This window comes from Ammospiza nelsoni, chromosome 5, assembly GCF_027579445.1.
Source record: "Ammospiza nelsoni isolate bAmmNel1 chromosome 5, bAmmNel1.pri, whole genome shotgun sequence".
Lineage (NCBI taxonomy): Eukaryota > Metazoa > Chordata > Aves > Passeriformes > Passerellidae > Ammospiza > Ammospiza nelsoni.
The window spans coordinates 72,632,729-72,657,151 of record NC_080637.1 but is presented as its reverse complement, the minus strand read 5'-3'; the positions used below and the strand labels follow the sequence as shown (position 1 = coordinate 72,657,151).

At 37.4% G+C, this 24,423-nt stretch overlaps 1 protein-coding gene across 4 annotated transcripts in view; it reads right to left on the bottom strand.

Moving 5' to 3' along the window:
• Positions 1–24,423, bottom strand: part of PLEKHA5 (pleckstrin homology domain containing A5) — a 154,728-nt gene continuing 130,305 nt past the window's right edge. For 2 of the 4 annotated variants that reach the window (XM_059472257.1, XM_059472258.1), the window contains 14 exons: positions 19,546–19,608; positions 18,891–18,971; positions 18,607–18,756; positions 17,099–17,200; positions 16,575–16,686; positions 16,294–16,340; positions 14,698–14,815; positions 12,263–12,378; positions 10,028–10,237; positions 7,332–7,490; positions 5,945–6,066; positions 5,013–5,158; positions 3,796–3,900; positions 1–886 (listed from right to left, as the gene is read on the bottom strand). In XM_059472257.1, the coding sequence (XP_059328240.1) occupies positions 3,806–3,900; positions 5,013–5,158; positions 5,945–6,066; positions 7,332–7,490; positions 10,028–10,237; positions 12,263–12,378; positions 14,698–14,815; positions 16,294–16,340; positions 16,575–16,686; positions 17,099–17,200; positions 18,607–18,756; positions 18,891–18,971; positions 19,546–19,608 (1,521 nt within the window). In that variant the 3' untranslated portion in view covers positions 1–886; positions 3,796–3,805. Of the gene's footprint in view, positions 887–3,795; positions 3,901–5,012; positions 5,159–5,944; positions 6,067–7,331; positions 7,491–10,027; positions 10,238–12,262; positions 12,379–14,697; positions 14,816–15,328; positions 15,518–15,830; positions 16,040–16,293; positions 16,341–16,574; positions 16,687–17,098; positions 17,201–18,606; positions 18,757–18,890; positions 18,972–19,545; positions 19,609–24,423 lie in introns of those variants that run through there. The other 2 variants (XM_059472256.1, XM_059472259.1) reach the window with 2 other exon arrangements.

Genomic DNA, 24,423 nt, shown 5'->3' with positions numbered 1-24,423 from the left:
TCCTTAAGAACATCAACATTTATTTAATATGATATAAAAGAAATGGGATATGAACATTCGTATTTGAACAATAATAAGTGGCTTCTCATACTTACATCATATGTGCTCATTGTATAATATATACACAATGAACATAATTACATTTGTACACAAACTAAGTACTGGATTGAAAACCTGCTTATTGCTGTACACACCCCAACCCCATCAAGGAAAAGCCCAGTACCTCAAAATACCTACACTCCATTTTAGTCAAGAGAAAGGAACCACTAACATTAATGTCTATGTTGACAGAAGTGTGGCAGTAACTGCTGACATTGCAACCTGACCAAGAAATCATTACAGCAGAAACAGGACATCTCTTACTAAGCAATAATAAAAATGGCACATTTTAAATATATCTATATGTATATATATATAAAAATTGTACAAATAAATTGTTAAAACAATAAATTGTAATGCTGAAAAAGTGTAAAACAAGGTTTAGTGGTGATATGTAAAATTAACCGAGTTATGCATCTAAAAGAAGGAAAAAAGTAAACTTATATGATCCATCATTAAAAGAACATTAAATTCTGAAGAATAGCAAATAAAGTTCTGACTGTAGGCTGCACATGAAAAAGAGCCTTTGTTTTATGTGCACAGAAATCATAGCAGCAAGCTGGTATCAGGAGAACAATCTGAAGGTTGCTGAGTGTACACGTGGGCCATTTAAAGCTCTCTTGGAATAAACATTTTCCAGGAAGTGATAAAATGATGCTCTGTGGCCAAAAGCATCAGAACTATGAATTTCATAGACTTAAAATATACTGTACAATATCTTCTCATATTTTCATAGGTCAGGTCCATACATCTCAGGCATGAATTGTTTCAACAGAAGCCATTAGTGCTGCAAGACAGACACAGATGAAGTTACTTTATTTTAGCAACACAAGATCATCTAAAGAACTCAGGGGATTAAACACAGCAAAGAACTCCTGACCTCAACCTAGCAATGCAGGTGTAGAACATAATAAAATATCTTAGAAATCAGTTGTTTCCAAAATCTGTTTTCCTGATGAATGGTACTGCTGTCAAGATATTTCAACAGAAAGAAGCAAAGCCAAGATTTTTTTTTTCAAATTTACACCACTTTGAATGAAAGAGCATTATCCTGTTACTCATGGTCACCTTCAAATGCTCTTCATCTAGAACCAGCAATACCAGCAAAGATCCTAACTAGCCTTAGAAATGCAAGGCACATTTTGGATTTTGGAAGGGGATGCAGAATTATTGAGCTGCTACACTGCACTGGAAGTGTTTTTCAAATGCTCTACCCAGAGCTTGCTGTATTTGGGTAATTGCTGCAAGGACTTCTATAAATAACTTTTAACAGTTCATTGGTAAAAATGTTCCTGAGCTTTGAACCCAGGTGCTGTATGAAATTTCATTATTCCCCCATTACTCAGTGCAAATGCAATGCTTAAAATCTAACAGGGCTGGTGGTACACACAGAGATTTGTCTCTGCAGAACAAGGGCAGTGACAAAAAAGGAGCCTTGTGTTAAGGGGTTCCTCCTTAGTCCTACAGTATCCTGTGCCACCAATTTCCTATGGCAAATTCCCCTGGCATTGTGCCAAGAGCATCATTTTTCTAATTGACTGTAAAAGCCAAACACAAGTATTACCTCTTCATTCCCTGAAATCCACTATACATTTTCCAGATGTTGCCTGAAAAATTTGGTTGCATATGACCAGGGCTGACCCTACAGCCTTGAAGTTCCCTTTGCCACTTAAGACTTCTCGAAAATGAGGGATGCTGAATTCCTGTGTGCTAAAAGATGTGCCAGAAGCCTTCAGCAAAGCACTGGAATATTGGAACCACAGCCCCAGGAGGTAGAGGGCAGTAAGCACTGTGCTCCATCCATCTCCTCTGTATGCTAAACCCAGCTCATGGCACAAATTTGCTTTGGAAGTCCAAGGAAACAACCAAGAGAGGCATCAGGTGCAGCCCTGTGGAATGCAGGTGCACCCAGCTAAGGGCTTTCCCCAGCTCAACCCGAACACTGAAGAGCCACAGGGGATGTGGCTGAAGTTCTGGGATCCTTCCTCCATCAGGGAATCAGATTGACAAGTGCCATTCCAGATGGACCATTCTGTCAGAAAATTAAAGTAATTAAAGCTTCTTTAGAGGCTTTTGAAGTAGAGTTGTCCTGAACACAGGAATGCTTCACCTGCAGAACTGGCTGTGGGGATACACCTCACCAAGGGGGTGCAAGCCTTTTCCTATTCCTTTCTATTTTATTTAGCATAAATCCTAAAGGAAATGAATTTCCTGATCTGATCTTCTGAGCTGAGAGCAGCTTAATGCAATTGGTGACAGATTTCTGGTTGCTCCCCCTTCCCGACAGTGCCCTGTGCCTACAGACAGAATCCAGCAGTGCAGTTTCACTTTCATTACTGACCCAAAACTCAGCTGGATGGGGGGAATGTTTGTGATATTTAAAAAGGAGATGCATGATAAATGTGTGTATATTTATACAGCATATTTATATACATTTATAAATATATAATTTACATATATATATAAATATATATTTATACAGTGAACATGAAAAGCATTAACACAATTCAGTATTTCCAGAAGGAAAGTCCCACTCTTTTTTTTTCAATAGTTCTGCAATCAACATTTTGAATTAAAGTACAAAAATTCAAGCTAAATCTAATCATGGTAGACTACATCCATCAGGAAGGCAGGAGCAGTGTCAGGACAGAATGTGAAAATGGCATTTTCCACTTTCTCAAAAGCAGAAAATATTCTAATAATATTCCTTTTTTTTTTGAAGGAGTATAAATAGTTTCTTGCCCTTAGTTCGTATTAGAAAGGTCTCTGTGATGACTAATAAGTCTAATTTTGCTAAAATGAAACCTTGCCAATTGAGACTGAGACAGGAAGTTTAAAAAAACACATTTTCAGATCTCCTCATGCTAAATGACTGAAGATGTCTCAATTTTAAGATGTTCTTGATTTTAAAGCTTTCTTAAATTACATTTAACATTGCCATTGAAGCAAAGCTCATTATTTTAGCAGAATGCTCATTTAAACACTTCCTGACAACAAAGAAATGTGGATTGATTTAAATGCTGGTAAAGTGCTGAAGCATTGACACTGATATCCTACTAATTTTGTTAAACACTTGCCCAAACACACACTTTATATTTCCATTGCCCTTCATTAAATGGCAGGAACAGGTAGAAAAATGTAGATCCAGCCTAACTCATGCTTTCTAACTTGATTCCTAGAAGCAATCACCCACTATGGCAGGAAAGAGCAGCTGTGTGGGGCTTTCTCTATAGAAAGAAGGAAATAAAGTTTTATAATTGTTGTTTCTATGTCTTAAGCCATGATTTCTTCAGGCCATTACCCATTCCATCCTGGGCATCCCCAGCTCTGAGCTCTGGCTGCCCATTTTGCCCATGGCTGAAGCATCAAGACTCATGTGCACCTGTGCAGTGATGCTCATGCCTCAACTCCCTGGTTTGGAGCAGCTCAGGCTGTTATTTCCAAGGCTATTTACCCTGCCAGCTGTGAAGAACACGTCTGATAAACCAATTAGCCCTTTCTCTTTGTAGCTGGACAGAGAATGCACTCCTTGCAAGGAAATCAATACACAAATTTAGTTGTTTTCTGGCTCATTTATACTCAACACTGCAGGTAACCCTGTCTTGCTGAATATCAGATGTTTCTCCCAAAAATACCAGCACACAATTAACCTGGAAGAATATCAGGAAGAGGAGAGGTGGGAAAGCAAGCACCTACTTGTCTGTAACTATACACACATGAAATGGGATCCCTCTGTCAGCTGGGTCTGTGTGGATGGAGCTGGTGACAAGGACGATTCTGGTGAGGAGGGCAAACTTTTCACTGCCAGTCATACAGCAAAAGAAAGAAGAGTCCAAGTTACAGAAGCCATAATAAAGATCAGCTTGAAAAAAAGCACCATTTCAAGCCACAGCAAATATAAGAAATAAATGAAAGCTACACAAGGTAAAGGCTTAAAATCTGGTCAGCACAAAAAGCATAGCTTCAAGGGACAGCACAGCTGATCCTTAATCAGGCTTAGAAATAACTAGCAGAACAGCAAACACAGGAATGCTGATGTTTTATGTTGCCAAGAAAGAGAGGGGGAAAAAAAGTGAAATTTAAGTAGTTGGGATAGGCCCAGACCCACCTTCATATCCCAGCTCAGATGAACTAAAACTTCTCATTCTGCTGAGCAGTGCAAAATGCACAGACAAGTTCTGGTTTTGATTATCAAGTCACAGAAAGGATTGCTGACTGCACTACAAAGGTCCAGATCACCTTTTACATCCATAAGTTGAACCATTTGGCTTTCTTAACCATTCCCATCAGCAAATAATGTCTTGAATTCTATCTTCTCCCTTCCTCCTTCCCTACTCATTCCAACTTTTTTTTCCTTCTTTGCACACAGTTTTGCTTTATTCCCCTCTTCTCTTCTTGCAGAATAGTCCACCACCAGTCATTGCACCAGTCAGGTGCTGTTTTCTGTTTTTTTCATCTTTCTTACTCAAAACGTGGCCAAACTGCGGTCTTTTACTTGCTAGCTTAAAACATTGGAAACTCTCAGTAATTCCACAATTTTGGGCATATCTAAGGCCACTCAGCAGCAGGGAGCAATGGTAAAAAGTCTACACATATCCAGGACTGAGATGAAAAAGGAAAGATTTGCTCCAACCAACAACTACAGCATGACTCAGTTTCTGGCAACAGTTATTTAAATCCCTGAATTAGCAACTATAAAAGCTATATTAAAACCTCAGGAAAATGAAGTTTCTGTAGCTGCCCACTGGGAAACTATTTTTCTGTGCATTATAAAACTGTACACTTCACATGTAGACTAGCTCAGCATTTTCAATTCACAAGGGTTTCAGAGCATCAAAAGACACAATGAAAATGAAATGAAGTTTTACATATGTACTGGATAAGCTGTGCTTCACCCAAACTCTTTTCCATACCTGCTGCTGCCTGATTTCCTTTTGAAGACTGTGCTGCTAATTCAAATGAAGACACAATCCCTTCTTGTTCTTGAACACTGAGTATTTCACTTTCTTCTGAGCTGCTTTTGGGTTTGTGGTTTGCAACTGTGGTGACACTCTGCAAGCTGCTTAAAAAAAGCACAGCATTTAGAACCTGCTCTAACTTCATTTCAGGTGTTAACCACTAAGTACAGGAGCTATAATTTAATTTTCTCCTGTTAACAGAAAAAAAGCTGCAACTTGCAAGTCTGGGTAGCATAAATTAAGCAGGCATTTTGAAATCCTTCTAACTTTGTGTAGTTACACTTTTAAAAAAGCACCTGGGATTTAATTCCTTTCCTTTCTGCACTCCTGCAGTTTCCTACTGCTGCAGGGCCCTGTGACAAAGTCATGACCTAAGGTGAGAACTCACTTAGGACCTGCAGTGCAACTTACACCAAAGCCAGGAATTGTGAGAGAGAAATATCCAAGACATAATATTCTTCTAATTCTGCAACCCTGCAAAGCACTGAGGGAAAAAATGAAGCAGGAGATGTAGAGTAAGATGTTTAGTTTGCTCCTAAATTAATCAGCACTAAAGAGCATGCTATGGAAGCATGGCTCATAATAAATTGATACAAGGCTTGAATTGACATTATTAAACACATTTTGGAGGCCAAGACAAGGATTATGAATGCATTCTGGTTATAACTGGGACAACACTTGAAAATAAACATTGCTTCACCCTCCAAGTCATCAACTCTGACTGAACCCCTGCAGCAGTCAAGCCTCTCACTAGATTTCCCTATATATACCTCTCAAAACCACAGAAATAAACTTTTCAGTATTTATGGCAATTGCTTGGTCCATTCAGCTAATAAATACAGCATGCAAGTTTAAAATAGCCTCTGAACATCTTGTTTGATTTTTACCTTATATCACCATCATGTGTTTCTTCCAATTTATTTTTCTTTTCTGCTTTCTCTTCATTTCTCCCTTCTTTTGAGTCAGATACAACATGTGCATCTGATAAAAGATCATCAGTTTTTGACAGCTATAAAAAAATTGAAACCATGAAACAAAAAGCTGTAACACACACTAAGTGGCAGATAAGAAATACAGTACCAGGAAACAGTTTTATTAACAGACAAATTTTGCCATCATGTATACTTAGTAACTCAGAATTACATAACTTAAGAATTTTTTATCAATACCATGCAGGTTAATAGAGTTATCCTAAAACTTCTACCAGAGGCCAGGGGCAGGGTTTGCCTTAATAACTTCCAGAACTCCTCTGAGCTCTTTGGATTGCAGCCTGCCTGTTTTTCCATGCTATCCCTCTCTTCATGATGCCAACAAAAATCCCAGATGCTGCAATATTTTGTTGATAAGACTGAATGCTGCCCTTAAGGTCTGATTACATATCAACAATTTGAGTGTATTACATAATTTTCCTTTTGAAATATTTGCATATTTAACAAAGCAAGTCTCTCAATAAGGAAGTTTTTCCAATGGATAACAATAGAAAATAGTTATTTGATTTTATACCATTCTCCATCAGATATATATATATATATATATAAAAACTAAATATAAAACAGGAAAACAAAAGAATAATTAAATTAAATAAACCATTAACTGAAGAATATGGGTATAGAAGAAGAAAAAATCTGTACACAACAATTTAAAAAATATTAAACTATAAACAGGATATGATTATGTAGAAGCAACTCTAGTAATCCATTCTTCACAGTCAGTCTGGTTTCGCTGAGTCTTAAGGGAACTTTAGTACCAGAGACACCAAGGTAATTCCCTGCCAAGTGTGTTTCAAACTATTTCAGGGCAGAAATCAAAGCAGTGAAAAATATCTCTAAGTACAGGTACTGCCTAGTTCCATGTGTAATTTGTTGTGTCAGCTTTATTCTGCTTTCTATAAACCATTTGATGCATTATAGCCATCCAAACAAAAATTCAGGGACATTAAATGGCTGTCAAAAACTCCACTGGGGTAGCCTAAGCAATGAATATGTCAATGATTATTATTATTTAAAGACCACATACAAGAAAATTCCATGTCTCAGCTATAGACAGATCCCATTGAATTTTGTGATTCTCTAGAGAATATTGTATTTTCAATAGGAAGTCCTTATCTTCCAAGCAAAAGGAAATGGCTAACTTTCCCATCCTCTGGTATGTGTGTCAAAATAGTTTGTTACTGCAAGATAAGCTGATAAACAGTTCAATAAGGAATAGTTCTGTCCCTCTTTAGCAAAACGTGAATTATGTTATTGAACAGTTTAATAAGGAATAGTTCTGTACCTCTTTAGTAAAACTTGAATTATGTTCTGCATCTCCATAATTTTTGAATTGTGCTATTTCTTCTCCAGGACTTCCATTATTTTGTTTCACATTATTTTCTCTGCTGGTGCTCTCGAACTCCTTCATGTTGCCAGACACTGTATCATCCTTTCTCCGATTCTGAGGAATAAAATTGGTACATGGATATACTGTTACAGAAGTTATCACAGTTCTGAGCCTTCTGCTGCCATCTGACTGATTAAAAAAAAAAAAAAAAAACCTTGGAAAACCTTAAGCATAGATTGTAATAAAGAAAATGGAAATCATTAGGGACTTGGAATTTTCTCATTTTTGTACCTTTCAAAACAGTTCAGCCTAACATTTCTTTGTCTGCAAGATTATTGTATTTTCTGCCCCATCTTCCTTTCCAGCATTTCAATGTCACCCTGATCTTCTAAATTTCATTCATAATTAGCTCAGTCACAAATCAGCTCAGCAGCATTCTTACTTGCATCATAAGTGCTGCTTTTTTTATAAAATAGCTTTTTCCGGTTTAAGAACAAAAATCGATAAAAATCTACTTTCAGCACAAAATTCTCAGTGCACCTGCATGCACTTGCTCCAATTATCTTGGGTATCCTCCAAGCCTGTGGTGTGAACTGATTTAATAGAGGACAACACAGTATCTGATAATGGCAGAGAGTATTAATTATTTCTTAAAGAAAAAATTAATCCATTGCGCAGAGAATAAGTTGATATCGAAATTTTGAGGAAGGATGGTAGGGGTGACTCAAGATTGTGAACTGCGAACATGATACTGGCAGAGCTGAAGGCAGGCTCATCTGAGAACTGGAGCTGAGAAAAATAGGAGCCATGGAAGCAGTAAATCTCGAGGCTGAACTCCTGTGATCTAACACATGCACCCTATTAAGGGGAAATTCCACCTAAGTCAGTTCATAAATCAGTCTCTGCTCTCCTGAATTGAAGTATGCTCCCCTTATGATGTGCTCGTCCCAACAGCAGTTGTGAAGCAACTTCCTTTTGGATTATGGTAATCACTTCAAAATTACACAGCAGGCCATTAATAAAATCCTCTTCCCCCTCCAATTCTTAAATAACCAAACCACAGTCGAAGAGACTTCCAGCAGTTAATGCCATTGCACCATTTTTCTAAAAATCAATAGACATAAAAACTATTCTTTTAGAAATAAAAGCTATTACTCAGCATAATACCTCATCCTGGGGCTTTTAGCCAAATAGCATTCTGGAAGAATTAAAGTTATTGTAGAAAAAGTGACTTTGTAATGTGGACTGTTAGCTAAATATTCAATTCAGAGATCTTCTCACTTACTCTATAAATTTATTATCATCCACAGAGGCCTGATTTCACAGAGGAGACTGAGGAACACAGTGCAATGAACAAAACTACTCTGGATTCCAGCCCCACTCTGCTGCCCAGGTGTGACACACAGGACTGCAGCTCCCTCACCCTGAGGTTTGGAACCACACCACAGGGAAGAGGCAAAGCTTAAACTTTCCTTTTCAGTAAAAACTACTGAAAGAAACATCTGCACAGCTCTCTCTGTTTGGCATGACCTCTTCAAGAGAAAGGCAGTGCTAATCACAGAAATATTTGGAGTTCCTACGTGTCCTACTCCCTTCACACGTAGCATTCCTGATGTCAACCCAAACACAGATGCTCTATTGCAAAGGCTAAAATGGAATTCACAGTCTTCTGTGGATGCAAAGTTCTTGAAGAAAAAGTAACTTTTGTATAGCTCTGTGACAGATAGGTGAAAAAACCAACCCAAAATGCAAAGCTGAAACATCTTTGGAAATACCTGATTTCCTGACACTGCAATATATTTAATGTGCTTTTGGAAGATCAGATGTTTAAATGCCTACAAAACACACAAATAAAGAAGGCATTTCCACACAAGCAGAAAAGCAAATAATACTAATAAAAAAAAGAAGCCAGTAAACAATGTGGTCTGAAGAAAAAAGTATTCCAGAAGATTAAAAACCCAAAGAAACCAAAAATCAACTCCTTTAAGCTACTGGAAAAGAAAGCTAAATTTAAGTGTCTAGAAGGTAGTAGGCTGTCTAACATCTGCTATCCTGTATCTGTGTTTGGTTTGGCTTTTTGGGTTTTGTTTGATTGTTTGGGGGCTTTTTAGATATGTATCCAGAATAATATTTCCTGGTTGATGACAAGCAATTGTATCTTCCTCCCCTCTCCCCATCCTTTACCCATGAATAAACTTTTTAGGCAAATAACCAAGTTTAGGAATGGTGAAAATAAAAGTGTGAGTTCTATTTTAATACATTAATGGGCTCAAACACCATAGCAGAAGAACACCACTTAGGTGCTCTGAACATAAATATACATTCCTACCTAAAAATGCTGCAGATGTTTGAATACATTACAGGCAGAAAAATCAGCATTGACTCCATTTCAACATCAGCAGAGTCCCAATTCTCCCTGATCTTGTTTTCAGTCCCAAACCTTGCAATTTCACCTTGTTTGCTGAATTTGACCAAAACACCCGCCCTGTTCCCAAACATCACAGTGCACAATCAAATGAGGATTTGATCCACAATCAATGTGTATTTGAGGTGTTTGCTTCCCAAAAAGGCAAAGAAGTGGCCTCTACCATTAGGTGCAATTAGGTGTGTCCAGTTTTTAACTGGGCACATCAAACCTTTAGATCACCCACCTGTGCCAGTTTGAGAGGATTATCCCTGACATAAGACAAGCTCTGGGAGGGAGACTGCTCTGAAACACCAATAATGTTGAGTCCTTTCCTCTTCTCTCTCAGACAAGCTTGTTGGTGCCTCTTTATTCTTTCCATCTGCTCCTCCACAGTCATTCGAGGCCTTGAGCCTTCTGCAAGGCACAGCTGCTCCACTGCACTCCTTGGTCTTTCCTTAAATGGAAGGAAAAAATATATTTATATATATATGTTTCACTAAAAACTAAAATTTCAGACTGTAACTTAGCAGAAGAGATCACCTAATGATTTACTAAAGGGCAGAAAAATAGTGGGCAAATAAAGACCTCTTATGTTTGTGAAAAAAACCCACTACAAATACCAATTAACAATAAATGAACACTGAAATGCAAAATAAAAGGAAGGAATAATTTGCTCTTCTGAACTATAACATCACCAACTATAAACATCAGGAGAATGGGTAGATGCTCTCTGAGCCACCCTTTCAAGCTGAAACAATTTACCAGACATTATAAAACTGGCAAACACGAGATATTTGACTGAGACAGAAACATAATTGAAATTTAATGATCCAGGACATTTATACCAGTTGATCTAACAGTAATTTCTGCCTTTTTATTTCAAGAAAAACTACAGTTGGGCATCATTTAACTGCAAGTGCAGGCTGAAACAAAGTGAATTTACTACCACTTAACAATCTGTAATTCTAAGCATTATATTTTTCCCAAAGTAACACCCATTTACCTAATCTTTTCTTAAAATTCACTAGTTTTCAGGCAGATTTGTACTTTTTGTGACAGACAAAAAATGACTTCAGGCTAATCAGCTGCATTCAGTGCCCTTACAGGACCTGAGTTGATTATGAAAAGTGGTATTCTTTCTCCAGTCAACATCCTGGGAGTTTCTCTCTCCTCTGCCTTTCTTCTCACAACTTCTCCTCTACTATTTGTGCTGTAATTATGGCAAAAGTTTTCCTCTCTTTCGCATGAACTCCATGTACATGTGGGTCTTTAACCCAGAGACAACAGAACTGTCCAATCTGAATTTCAGGCTCATTGCCTGCATACTGCTGGCTACATCCTTATTTTCTGGCTGCTTTAGCTATTTCCCAAATTGTTTTAGAACTGAAATAAATAAAAGCCTGTGTTTGTTATAAAGGGGCTGTTAAAATTGTCAAATACAAGTGTTTGAAAGATGCTTCATGTGCTTTCAACTCAAGCCTGAATTCCAGCAGATTTATCATTTCCCACTCAGCTCTTGCCCAGTTTGAGGGTCTCCATGCAGTTTAACATGCACATCATTTATCATTTTATCATTCCTTCTAGAGCACTCTGTCAGAATTTTGCATGTTTAGAATTTTAGACTTTTTGTGCTTTTATGTATAGACTTTTCAGAAAACACTGCATTTGACTTGAGGTTGTAGAGAAAGTTTCTTAGATTGAATGATAGAACTGAGATTATAAGTGTGTAGTTTAAATAGAAGTGTGTAGTATCATATAGTGGAAAAATTAGAGTTTAAAGTTTTAGAATATAATGAGATATATAAAGCTAAGGTAGAAGTTTTAAGGCAGTAGCTAGTTTTTTTCTTCACCTTCTTCACTTTTTTCTTTATGGGTTTGAGTGGTATTTTGCAATTAGACAGAAAAGTCTGCATTGTGGGATACAAGTGATCGGTTATTGAGTTAAAAGTAAAAAAAATTTAAGTGTCATTTCTTAATTAAATAGCTTTTCTTTAAAAGACTTTGTAGAGACAAATAAGGAGACATTTCCTAATTTATTAGTAAAATGCTGTAGAACAACAGCTTGTAAGACTGTAATATAGATAAGTAATAAACATTTGAGTCCAAACACAAAATACCATCTCCAGTGCTTTCAATTCCAATCCTGACCCATAGAAAAAAAACCCCAAAAGAATCCAACTAGTAAAATTAATTACGTATATAGTGCTTCATCTAGTATATAATGCTTCTACAACAGTGATTTTTATTTCTTTTTCTTTTTTTTTTTTTTGTAAAGATATTGAAAATAACTTCAACTTTTGGAGTAACTACCAAATTTAAACATGTATAATTTAACCTAGTATATAAATGCTTCTATAACAGTGATCTATCTTTCTTTCTTTTTTTTTGGTAAAGACAGTGAAAATAACTTCAATCTTTTGAAGTAACTACCAGACTTAAAAATGAACACAACCAACACTCAAAGGTCATTTTGAAGTACCGTTCTTAGATCTATCTTCTTGTTCTTCCTCAAGGTGACATAGGATGCTATTGTTGAGGACTCTGGCGTGGGGGATTTGGTTCTGGGTGGTACAACTCCCACAGGGAAATGTGAGCCTGCAAAACAGCAAAGCAACAAACTGAGTGCTGTGCAAAACACTGCCAAAACTGGTGATTGGTTTTCTAGAAAAGACACATTGTCAGCCCTGGGAACCCTTGTCCAAAGGGCAGATTCAGAGGGTGGTGCTGAGGTTTGGTGGGTGCAGATATGGAAAGCCCAGGCAGCTCCTGGATGGTTTCATTTGTGTGCACACACCAATGCTGGTGTCTGTGGGTGAATGAAATCACCCCGAGCCTGCTCAGCTGTGAGTGGAAACAGGAGCTGAGATGTTCTGCTATAAAGCAGCAGTTTGGATGCCCTTTAGACATAAAAAAGGATAAAACACAGCAGAATTCCATTTCCTTTTTGTGTCACCTTTATGTACCACACAGGTCCCAAATATTCCTCTGCTCTTGTATTTGACATGTTCCCATTTCCCTTTCATTGCTGAGGTTTGAAAAGAGAGGGAAATGGCTGGCATGGGAAGTGCTCAGTACTTTAACCACAGTGCACAACCACTAGAAAAACCTTTTTAAATTTCCTCTGAAAATATTTATTTTTAGAACCACCCTCAATAAGAAACTTCCATCACTGAGGTATAACTTCTTAAAACAGCAAGGCAGAAAAAACTCAGAGATGAGCTGCCTGTAAGTTTTTTCCCTCATCAGCTTAAAAACTTAAGACAGAATGACATAAAAATGTTTCCTGTCATGGATTACACACTAAAACAGAACTGAAACAATCAGCAATGGTTACATTTTCCTACTGCACAGGGATTGTTATTGTGAGTGAATGCCCAGAACAAGAGATGTCTGTTAGAACATTCATCTGCTCACATGATAAAACACAGCTAAGATAAACCACACACTGGAGGGAGTTTCAGAATATACAGAGCCTCTCACTGCTTGCTACCACTGCAGCTATTCTGTTCCACACCTCTAAACATTATTAATCTTAAAAGGAATTTGCACTACTGCTTTCCCTCACTGAGGACTGTTTTTCTACAAATGGACAAAATAAAATAATTTCTGTCTTTGAGACAGAAAGCAGACTAAAGGTGCTTAAAAAGTGTTGGGTTTCTTTACACAGTCAGTATAGATTTTCTCATTTTGTCTTTATCATTACTTCACCTTTTGACATAAATTACTGTGAATAATCAGAAACATCACAGGTCAATGAAACCCTAGGCATGTTGTCAGAAAGACAAGTTTCTCAATTTAGGTCCTTGATGATTAGCAAATCTCAGGATAAATATTCCATTTTCTGCCACCAAGTTAACAGGGTTTTAATTATGTGCCTTAACATTGTATCTCAGCAAATACCCCAGAGAGTCTGAATTGACAAATTGTGTGGTAAGTGCAAGCTTAATTATATCACAGGGCCATTCACATAGTTTATACCCAAATTGTATGCTAACCTCAGTTTTAAAAACCTCTACGACCATTCTGATGGAAACAATATCTTTGCAAAAGCATAATTCTTGGTAAAATTCTGCTACCATTGCATCAGCCTGCTCTGTAATGTCAAAGCACCAAAAGAGAAGGCAGTGATCCTGCTGCCACTGGCAACATCAATGCTTAGGGTAAAAAAAATAGCTAAGTTTAGGTAGTTTTCCTCAAAGCTCTGAATATGGTTTTTGGGAGGTGCTAAAGCTGAGCTTTTTCCTGAAGTCACCTTTAACAAACTATTCTGTATGTTTTAACAAACAGAATTGAGAAGCACTTCCTGGTAAAAGACTCTACCAAGCAATTAGTAGCTTTCATGGGAGCTAGATGAAGAGAAGAATCTAAAGCATTTAGCAATTGCCAAGACCTTTATTGTCTCTACACTCCAAGGTCATGATCATTATTCCTATTATATCAGGGGACAGAAGGCAATTCAACAATTACAAGATTAAAAAAAAGAAAAAGACATTGTTTCCCTGCCTTATGAGAGCCTGAAAATTCTGTGGTGCTGCCTTTTTGGACGTTCCAGCGACATAACATCGGGAGCTTGATTCAAAAACTCAGTAATTGTTCAAGGGCAAGAACATAAAATGGGTAATTGTTCAAGGGAATGGCGTGTGGGGAATGTGAGTGATGTGATTAGACATGGTGTCAATAAGGATTTCAGGCTTGTTGGTGAGTGTAATGTTTGATTTTTCTGCGGTGTAATTGACTGAAATTTCTCTCGTCATATAATTAAATCATTATTTTATTGTGGAAGCTGTTCCATCAAACTGAGAAATGGACAGGCTGCAAAGGCACAAACCTTAAGGCAGCTCCTACAACACAGCTGAGCTCTGCACTCCTTGTGAGAAAGCTGAAAGGTTGCAAACACCGTGCCTGGGGACAAACCTTTAGTAGAAGATTCTGATTCTGAAACCGGTTCTGTTTTTTCTTCACCATTAGACTCATCCACTTCTGCTACTGTAGTTAGCTCAGGTTCACTCTTATAAAGCCTATAATCAGGACCCTGAGGAACAGCAAGGCATGAGGTAAATAAACAGGCACTTTGCTGCAAGCATTTATGTCTTAAGACTCAAACCAATTATTCTGTGATAACTCTGCTCTCACTTGAAGACAGTTTTCCATCCTTCAAGTGGTATGGCAGAAGTGTTTTCTGGTAATTAATTTGAGTAACAACATTTGCAGACAATCAGAAAAAATTGCCATAAAAAGGCAGAGTTGTGGTTTTTCTTTAATGATCTTCTGGAAACAAACTGGTACATGCTTCAAAAGCTGAGCCCAGAGTTTTTTAAAGAACTAGTCAGGAGAATCCAAATTTATGACATTTAAGTCTTAAGACATTTTATATACGTACAGAACAGATGACAGGAGAATGTGAAGAGCAAATGATGCAGCTCTAAACAAAACCAAATAAAAGTGAAACCATAACACAGAAGTAGCCAGATGAGTAAACAAAAACGGCGGCTGTGCAAAGGAGGGAGGATGCTTCAAGAACAACGTGGCAGTTTAAGCCACTTACACAGTAAGATCCATTTCTCTGATATCCTTGAACTTGGTACATCTTCTTTTCTTCTGTCAGATGTACTGGGCCCCTGCTATAACAGAGCAAGGAGCTGCTATCACTGGGCAGAGGGGGGATTATGGGAGGATGCTCTGTAAAGTCATAGGACCGAGGGAGTGGAGGACGAGGTGGGACTACTTCCTCTTCCTAAAGATTGTAGAATAGTCACCTTATTTAGACATGAGCACCTGGTACAGTTATTTATAACTTAAAAAGAAAAATATATTACCATGGCTACAGCAGCTATAGATTTTGCAGTTAAAGGGACAATGTCACATTTAACAAGAAGGAAAAAAATAAATCTAGCACCTGTGCTTTCTGTTGGACAGGTACAAACTCTCTAAATCATACTTTTAAAAATTAAATCCATTATATTTTGAAAGATTTTACATAAATGAGACTTTTAGAAAGTTCTGTAAGCCAGATGGATATTGCACACACTTTAGATAACCATGACAATGTCCCTTTAAAACTGTAATTTCCAGCCAGATTTTCAGAGGAATTCAACATTTGGGAGCTCCCACAGTCTCAGCTCTTCTTGTGGGTGCTCTGGCCATCTGAGAACCAGGCTCAATATCTGAATAAACATATAAAGCAATGTATTTCTTCCCATGAAAAGTGTGGTGGGTAGAAAACATAAATCAGGGTTCATATTTCTATGTTAAGAGCCTAGGGAGAGGAAAAGGTAAGAAATGAAAAAGAGAAACATACCAGTGAGAATACAGAGACACAGTACAAATGAGTGTTAGAATTACTAGAGGAGCTATCAGTCTTTAAAACTAGTTCATAATATGGTGTTTTTACAGAAACACACTGAATACATCCTTCAGACATCCTTAAAATATTCACAATAACACTTGTTTTTATCATAGCCATGTTACAACTTCCATAATGCTAAAATAGTAAATATGCTAAAACCATACCTCATTTTTATATTTAATAGAAGAAAATGTCCTTGATACCATGATGCCTGTTTGGGGGAAGGTGCAGGGGAAAAAAAGAGAAAAATGGTTTTCAATAAACAGCTTTAAAAATATGAACTCTAACCTGTTGCTATCAACCAAATACACCATGCACCAATTTAAAGTAGTATTTACTTTGTTCTCTTCTTAGTCATGGTGTCATTTTTGCAAACATACAAAAGCAATGATGGAGCTTTTATTTAAAATATATGTATGATCCACTATCATTCCGTATTGCTTACCTGCCTCAGAAGAGCTTCTTTGCTGTTTATGTTTAAGTAAACCCTCCATGACATCCTGAATTCTCCAGAGCTCCTTCTGAATCTGAGCACGCTGTATCCCTGCTGATTCAGTCTGCCAGCAAATAAACAGCAAATATGGCCACTAAATAGCAAACTTAAAAATGTATCATTTAATCTAGGATATAATGCTTCTATAACAGTGATTTTTATTTCTTTCTTTCTTTCTTTTTTAATTTGGTAAAGATAATGAAAATAACTTCAACTTTTGGAGCAACTGCCAAACAAAAATGTCTGCTCACCGAAACAAAAAAAGAAAGCTCCCAGACAAAGGAATATCAGTGTTATCATATGGAAAAAAAAAAAGAGGAAAACCTGAAGATTTCTTCAGAACTTACAAGGTAGAAAAAGAAATTAAAAGTTTGTAAGTTACTTCAGCATTTGTCCCACTTTTTCATTAGTATAGTTTTAAAATTCATACAAAGTCCAAGTGAACTGAGTGTATTATTTTAAGATCTTTGGCACACCTGAATTTCTCCAAGCCGATCGAGCTGGTCCTGCATGTGGTTCCTTGTTACAGTTACATCATACTCCAATTTATCATATTCTCTCCAAGCTCTTTCCAGTTCCTAAGTATATAACAAATGTAAAGAATTAGGGATACAGTTCAATTAAAAAAAAAAAGTTTTTTTTTTTTCTTTTTCCAGTGGCATAAAACTTCAGGATGTAACACAAATAGACACCAGCAATAAATAAACAGATACATAATTTAGGGAATGCAATGTTTAAACAGCTTTTTGATTTTCTAATGATACTGAATGAAATTCAAACAAACAGCATTTTGAAAATTCAAACAAACAGCACTAACAAAGAAGACAGGTGTGGGCAAATTCTTCAGAAAATGCCTTTATAGTCAGCAGGCATGTGGATCTTAAGCTGTCTTTCCAGCGAGGCAGAAAAGCCACAAAAATGGATGCAAATTTGTCTCTTTTATCACCCAGAATACACATGTGTGAGAGCACAGCATGTGTGTGCACAGGCAGAGCATTATGCAGGGGAAATGCAACTCATCCAGCTGCCAACACAACACTGCTCTACTCATGTGCAGCTGCAAACACCACAAGGAAAAGGTGGAAAAGAAATTATTCTTCTTTGAGGTCAGCCCCACAGTCTCACTTCTGCAGCCTACATCAAGCAATTTACTCGTTTAGAATAAATTGGAAAGTTAATGAGGGAAAGTGTGTCTGGAGGATTTCCTTTCCCCTTGTTCCCTTTGCTGTGTCCAACCAATTCCTGCTACAAGAAGTCCAACACTCAGACTACAACCAGGATTTCAGGGCTGACATCCTGTCTGGTTTTACCACAGCTACCCCCTGGAATCTGACACCTTTTTGGAAATAGCTCTAAGTAGGCAAAAATGATTCACTGTCATCACAAAGTAGAAAAGGACAGTACACAGCAATTTCCTCCCTATCCGTTAAAAAAAAAAACAAAAAAACCCAAAAACTTTTGGAACTGCATAATTTGAAAGATCTTTTAAATGCAATGCCCCAATATTAGAGAGAGACTATGGCAGTCCTGCAGCTGCCTTTGCTTAAAATAAGTGGAATACAGTTTGTGCTCAACACTATTGTGCCATCACATGAAATAGCTTATTTGCATTTTTTGTTATCAATTTCTGCTATCAATTTCTTGATAACAAAGAAATCGTTATCTTCTGTTATCAATTTCTCATATTTCAAAGATAATTACCACACCAATTAAGACAGTATACACCCATTCCTGGTCAAAAAAAAAAACATTAGAGAAAGATGATGATATGAATCACCTTTCACTGCAATGAAATAATCATGGATTATTTCACTTGATGAATGCAGTGAGAAAATAATTTTCCATTCACCTTTGACAGCAACACAAGCAAGTAAAAAAACAGAGTTTTTGCTGGGATGCAGTGAAAAAAACCAATGCAATTAGGAATAGGAACACAATAATTTTACAGTTGATGAGGTTTTGGGGGAAAGAAGGTGGTACTTACTGCAGTGGCTCGGGACACCTCCCGACAGGTGCTGAGCAGTCCATTCTGCAAATCATCCCTCTGCAGGACCACGTTCTGTATGGCTGCTGGGTTATCTGCATTCATCTCTATCTCCTGACTTGCTGAGAGCAAAGCTTGCTCAAGCGTGTACTATTGTAATAAAAAGAATTATTTTTAATGCACTGCATCATTGGGCTGATTTTCCTTTTATTTCAGCTATCAGTGTTCTGATAATAAGCATGTAAAATAACATCCACTTTAGGTAATAAATACAATTGTCCTACTTTCTCCTTGTGTAGCTGTTGAAGCTTCTCCTCCAGTGCTTGCACAACTTTGTCCTGTTCACATAAACGGCTAAGCTTAGCCTAGGGTAGAACAGAAAATTACCACAATTAGCATTTTTCTATTTGCATCCTCAGTAATCAAAATCTAACTTGATCAAATCATTACACAAATCTACAGAAAATACTATTAAATTAAGAATTCTAAAATTATGTAAGCATCAGTCTTAATAATTTTCAAATTATTTAAGAAACCCTCCTAAGAAAATATGAAGTGCTATTATAGCTTGAAGCAGCATGGCTCAAAACATAATTTATGATTCTACAGCTAAATCTTTACAACTTAATAACAGGTATTACATTCTATTTTAATTTACATATTGCTTAGTATTACAAAATTACAAATATTTTATACATTCACAGTCTCACACTCTGTCCCATGGTTTCTCAGCTGATTGTATCAAATAGTTAAAATTTCAGCCTAAAATGTAGTATTTCCTGCAAGTTAGAAGCTTATTACAGAGACATTTCCCTCTATATCATGATGCATTTTCTGCTGGCAATCATGTGGAGTTTCAAACCCAAAAGTCAAGAGGAAAATTATTATCAAGAGACAAATACCAACATTTACAAGGAAGAAGGAATACAAATGACTTACATCAATGTCCAGCTCTTCAGTTCTATATTTGTATAGTGTACCCCTACATTCTTCTTGTGTCAACTATAAGGAAGAATAATATTGCCATAAAACAACTTAGTTGGACTGTGAAAATGAAAACTAATGTTCAGCTTAAGAGTTTTAACACAGAAATCAGCTTTTGCTTGAAAGCTAAACCTGCCACACTGAACAATACATATTTAGCCAATATACATTAATGAGGGTAACTAAATGGAATGTCAAGCAGACTGTCAGCAGAGCTGCAGTAAATTAACAGGCTGTTTCTAATGCAAACTGCAGTTTCAAAGATGTACAACTCAATCAAACATGGATTATGGAGGAAGACGAAATTGTCAGAATACATCTAAATAATGATGCATCATTGTGCCTAAGTTTTGTCATATGAATTCTAAACAGAGGGGCTCATTCTACTCTGAATTATCCATTCTAGGCCCACTAAGGTCAGGTGTTTCACAAGCAGGGTGATCTGAGGTGAAGCCAAAACCAGAGCAGAACGACCCATGTTTACAACATATTTTGTTGTAAATATTTTGTTAGAGATATGTCCAATAAGTGCCATCACTTTTCATACGGATTTTTCATACGGATTTCCTACTTTTCCTAGGATTTCCTCTCCTCCAGCAGAGCATCACCAGAAATGCCACAAATAGAAGCTCTTCTATTCTATCTTTGGACCTAGGCAAAGTTGTCACCTTGTGCTAGAAGGATGTACAGTACCTCGAACTACTTTGATACAGCTCCTCACATAAAGTTCTTAACTTTTTCAATCTGTTACTGACTAGGAACAAGATTTTTAAGTATTTTACAAGGAAAAAGGCAGCTGCCCATTTCAGAGTGAACTCTCACATAGAGTAACTATTTTATAGCCTATACAGCAAGTAAGAACATAACACTATCAACCTTCATATTCTATTTAATTAAAAAACATTGGGTATACAGAGTCCCAACAGAGATTCTTTCCTTCCATGTGTCTGTCAGAATTAGGTAATTGTGACTTAATAGTACAAGGAAGACTACTGAGACACAAGTCCATGTTAAGGGACACTTATAAATAAAAGGACTAGGGAAGGGTTCATGAGACAAGCATTCCAAACATAAAATAAACCTTCAACACACTCAAGTGTTTTATTTCACGATATTATGTCCACATACCTCATGCAAATGTACCTGGTGACAATTCAGAAGTATGAATAGTGTATTAAAAACACAGAATAACTTTCTTTGAAATGGACACTTCATGAAAATGAATGTTGGAACATGAAAAAAGCCACAGCACTTTTGCACCTCATGAATGTCACACAAATTGAGATAGCTGTTTAAACTCCCACTATTGTAGAGTTGTGTTGTTTTACTGTTGATTTTATCACAATGAGAGAAAAATGAGGAATGGAAATATTTAAATAAAACTCATAAACATGGCCAAATGTATTTAACTTACAGAGGAAACCTAGTTATATTTCACAACAGGAAGACTTTACAGAAGGAAGATTATCCCATATTAGATAAATACACCTTTCCAAGTCACTGCTCAGCGTTTTATGTGGCTTGGCTGGAAAAATATATTGCTTTTTCAAGCCAGTATTTTTCATACTTTTTAAAAAGAGAGACATTTATTTTTTTGTCATTTCAACCTCAATTATAGCCAAGTTTAAAACAGTTTGCCAATTCAGCATCCCTACCCCTCTGTACCTCCTGAAGGGAATACATTTTAAGTATTCAGACAAGGATAACAGTTTTTCAAAGAACACTACAGCCGTGCTAATTCTTCTTATTAAAATCCTATGACACTTTTCAAACCGCTACCGACTTCTTGCTTCGGTCAGCAGCACCAGCTCCACACAACAGGCACTGCTGGGAGCCACCTCGTCCTGACATTTCCGCTGCAACATTTTGCCCAGGATTAGCACAGAAATGGCCCAAATACTATGAATAACTGAATCCATCCCTGACAAAAACAGCGCCAACTCTCCCAGCCCACCAGTGAATGTGAGAGGTGCGGGATGTGACTGCATCCCGCTGGAGGGATGGGGGAGATGTGGCAGGCAAAACACAACTACACACCTCAGGCAAGGGCAACAGCCTCAGAACCCTGGAAAACAACAGCCTCAGAACCCTGGAAAACGCATTAGCAGAGCTCCAGTGACCAAGTTATCAAAATGTCCTTGGTGCCAAGTCGCTCCTGCAGAGGCTCTGCCAGGGCAGAACTCCAGAGCAAGAGTGCCATCTACTGAAGCCGGGACAGGAGCTGCTGCTGGCCTCCCTCTGCCTGTTCAAACACACCAAATCCATTCCTCTTAACACCAAAAACTTCCCAGTCTTGAGGGAGCGGCACCCTGAGAGCCACAAACAGAACTCAGCATTTTTCAAAGACAAGCTGCGCAACCACAGTTTGGCCAGATGTGCTATCTTGAGTGTGAAAAAGCAAAATGACCTTGACTGAACCTCCCTCTTAGCTTAGGAATCATTTGTCACTATCTGCACAGTCCCCACCTCTGTCACACACCAGCAGCAGATGATTCCCAGAAAGGGAGAGATGCCCTGTGCTCGACACCCTGGGACACAAGAGGTTGAACTATTTAAGTAGTTGATATTAAAAACATTGAAGTGACAGCATTATTTCATTACTTTGTAAGCTATTTCTAGATTCCACCTACTGTTTTGATTCCATGAATATCTTGGAAGATATTTCACACCCCAAAAGCATGATATGTACCTCTGCAGGATGCTGCGCAAAGGAAATTAAGACAACCTAGGACATTTTGTTGTTGAGCACAAGATTAAAATCAAGACTTGCAAAAGGCTCTTTTGTTTACTTCTTGGTTTTTAGAATACTTCTTGCTGTCAGGAAGCAGGGCACATGGGCATTTAGCCCCATTAAGCAAGGTTCCCCTCTAATTTTGAATTCTGTGACACCAAACACTTCAAATACAAATTGAAAAGACAAGATTTTTAGCTCGAACAACATCACCTTGTGTTCATAACACAACCTGAAACATCTCAAAATCTAACATGCATAACAATTTAAATACATGCAGCTCCTATAACAATAATAACAAGCCGTAAGCAAAACCTCCCTAGCATTACAGGAATAAAAAACTTAAGGGCTATTTTTCTGTGTTTTTAATCTATTAAGAACAATTCTCCATGGCAAGACCTGGATGTTAGCTTGTTGGGCTCAGACTTTTATTTTTCTTCCTAAAGGGAACTCAGACATATAAGAGGAATTGAGGAAAACTTTGCTTTTAAAGTCAGCCTGTACTGCTTTAGAGTAAAAGATTGGAGAACAAGATTAAAATTCCTCATCTAGTATTAGAAAGAAGCAAAAGACCCCAAACGAAGGGAGAAATGGGTCTAGTCTATAAAAAACTTTTTTCTTGTCTGTACATATGGAATAATTTCCATGGCCTGTACTTGAGAATTTATAGCACAGTCTGCAGAGCAGACTGATGTAAGTAAGTCAAGTGATTTAAATAACTCTGAAGATGTAACAAATCACAAGCAAAAGTGCCTTATAAATAACACATTTGAAAAGTAGAGGTTCTTGCTGCTTTACTAAAGAACCATTAATCATTACAAAAAGGAAGCAAGACAAATTAAATACAAACTTTTCTTGCTTTCCTTTGCTTAACTCTAAATGAGCTCTGAATAAACTGAAGCTGAGAAAGATCCTTCCCTTTATTCACAGGAATGGTTGCAGTCATCACAAACTATTTTAGCATCCTGACAACAAAACAAGTTTCACTCACTTGCACAGAGGCTTCTCCCAATTATTTACATGGCTTTAAAACTGCAGCAGGAAAGATGATTGTTAAATAAATTTATATCATTTGAGTAAGAAATTATACGTTGTTTAGACTTTAAATGAAGTTCCCAGAATTTTAAACGGGTTGATTTTGCATTACAAAAGTTTAGAAGACTATTTAGACAGTGAAATTTGGAGTGTATTTTTAGCCTCTCCAGAAAGCCAGTTAATGAAACATCTCACACAGGAAAACTTTATCCACAGAAGCAGAAGATGTTGTGACTCCTCAGCTAAGGCAGCTTCTGCAGAAGCCTTCAGCATGTCACAAACCCTCTGCCCTGAAGAGACCACATCTCCAGAGGCAACAGGTTATTCAGTCCTCAGGACCTGTTAAGAGTCACTGCTTCTCTGACAAGAATGCCAAAAAAGTGTTTATTCAGTCAAATGTGCCTGCAAGGTGAAGGCAGACACTGCAGCTGGCAGCAGAGCTTGGCCAGGGCAGCACTGGGGAATTTATTGGTATCCCCAAAGGCAGGAGCAGATTAGCCCAGGCACAACTATATAAAATATGTCCATTTAATATTAGAATCTTGGGCTAGTTTCCCCTGACATGTCTACAACACCTCTGCTCATTATACTCCCACTGATTTATCTTACATACTCTATCACACAAAATTTACTTGCTTTAAAAAAATTCTAACAGTCAAAATTACAACAAACCCCTAAAATGTCATTTAGGGCTCCAGGGCACCTTACTTCTCTCATTCCCCTCCAAATATTCCAATTCCCCTCCAGGTTCCAAGTTAAAGCTCCTGTTTTGCATGTAGGAACACAAATTGGATGGTCATGCAATCAGTCACTCACATCCCAACTTCCTTTGGAAAACTGAGATTATTTTTGGCAACATTTCTGGATCGGAAGCAAACTTACGATGTGGAGTTGACTTTTAAAAAAAATTAAACATTCGATTAAACTGCAGCATTTTTTAGAAACATGGAAGTAATAAACATCTGTTTTACATGGCAGAACATCTCCTTTTCTTCAAACTGTGCAACCTTTATACGTAATTTTGGCTCACAAGGGCAAAAACATAAATGCAAGGGAACTGGCCAGAT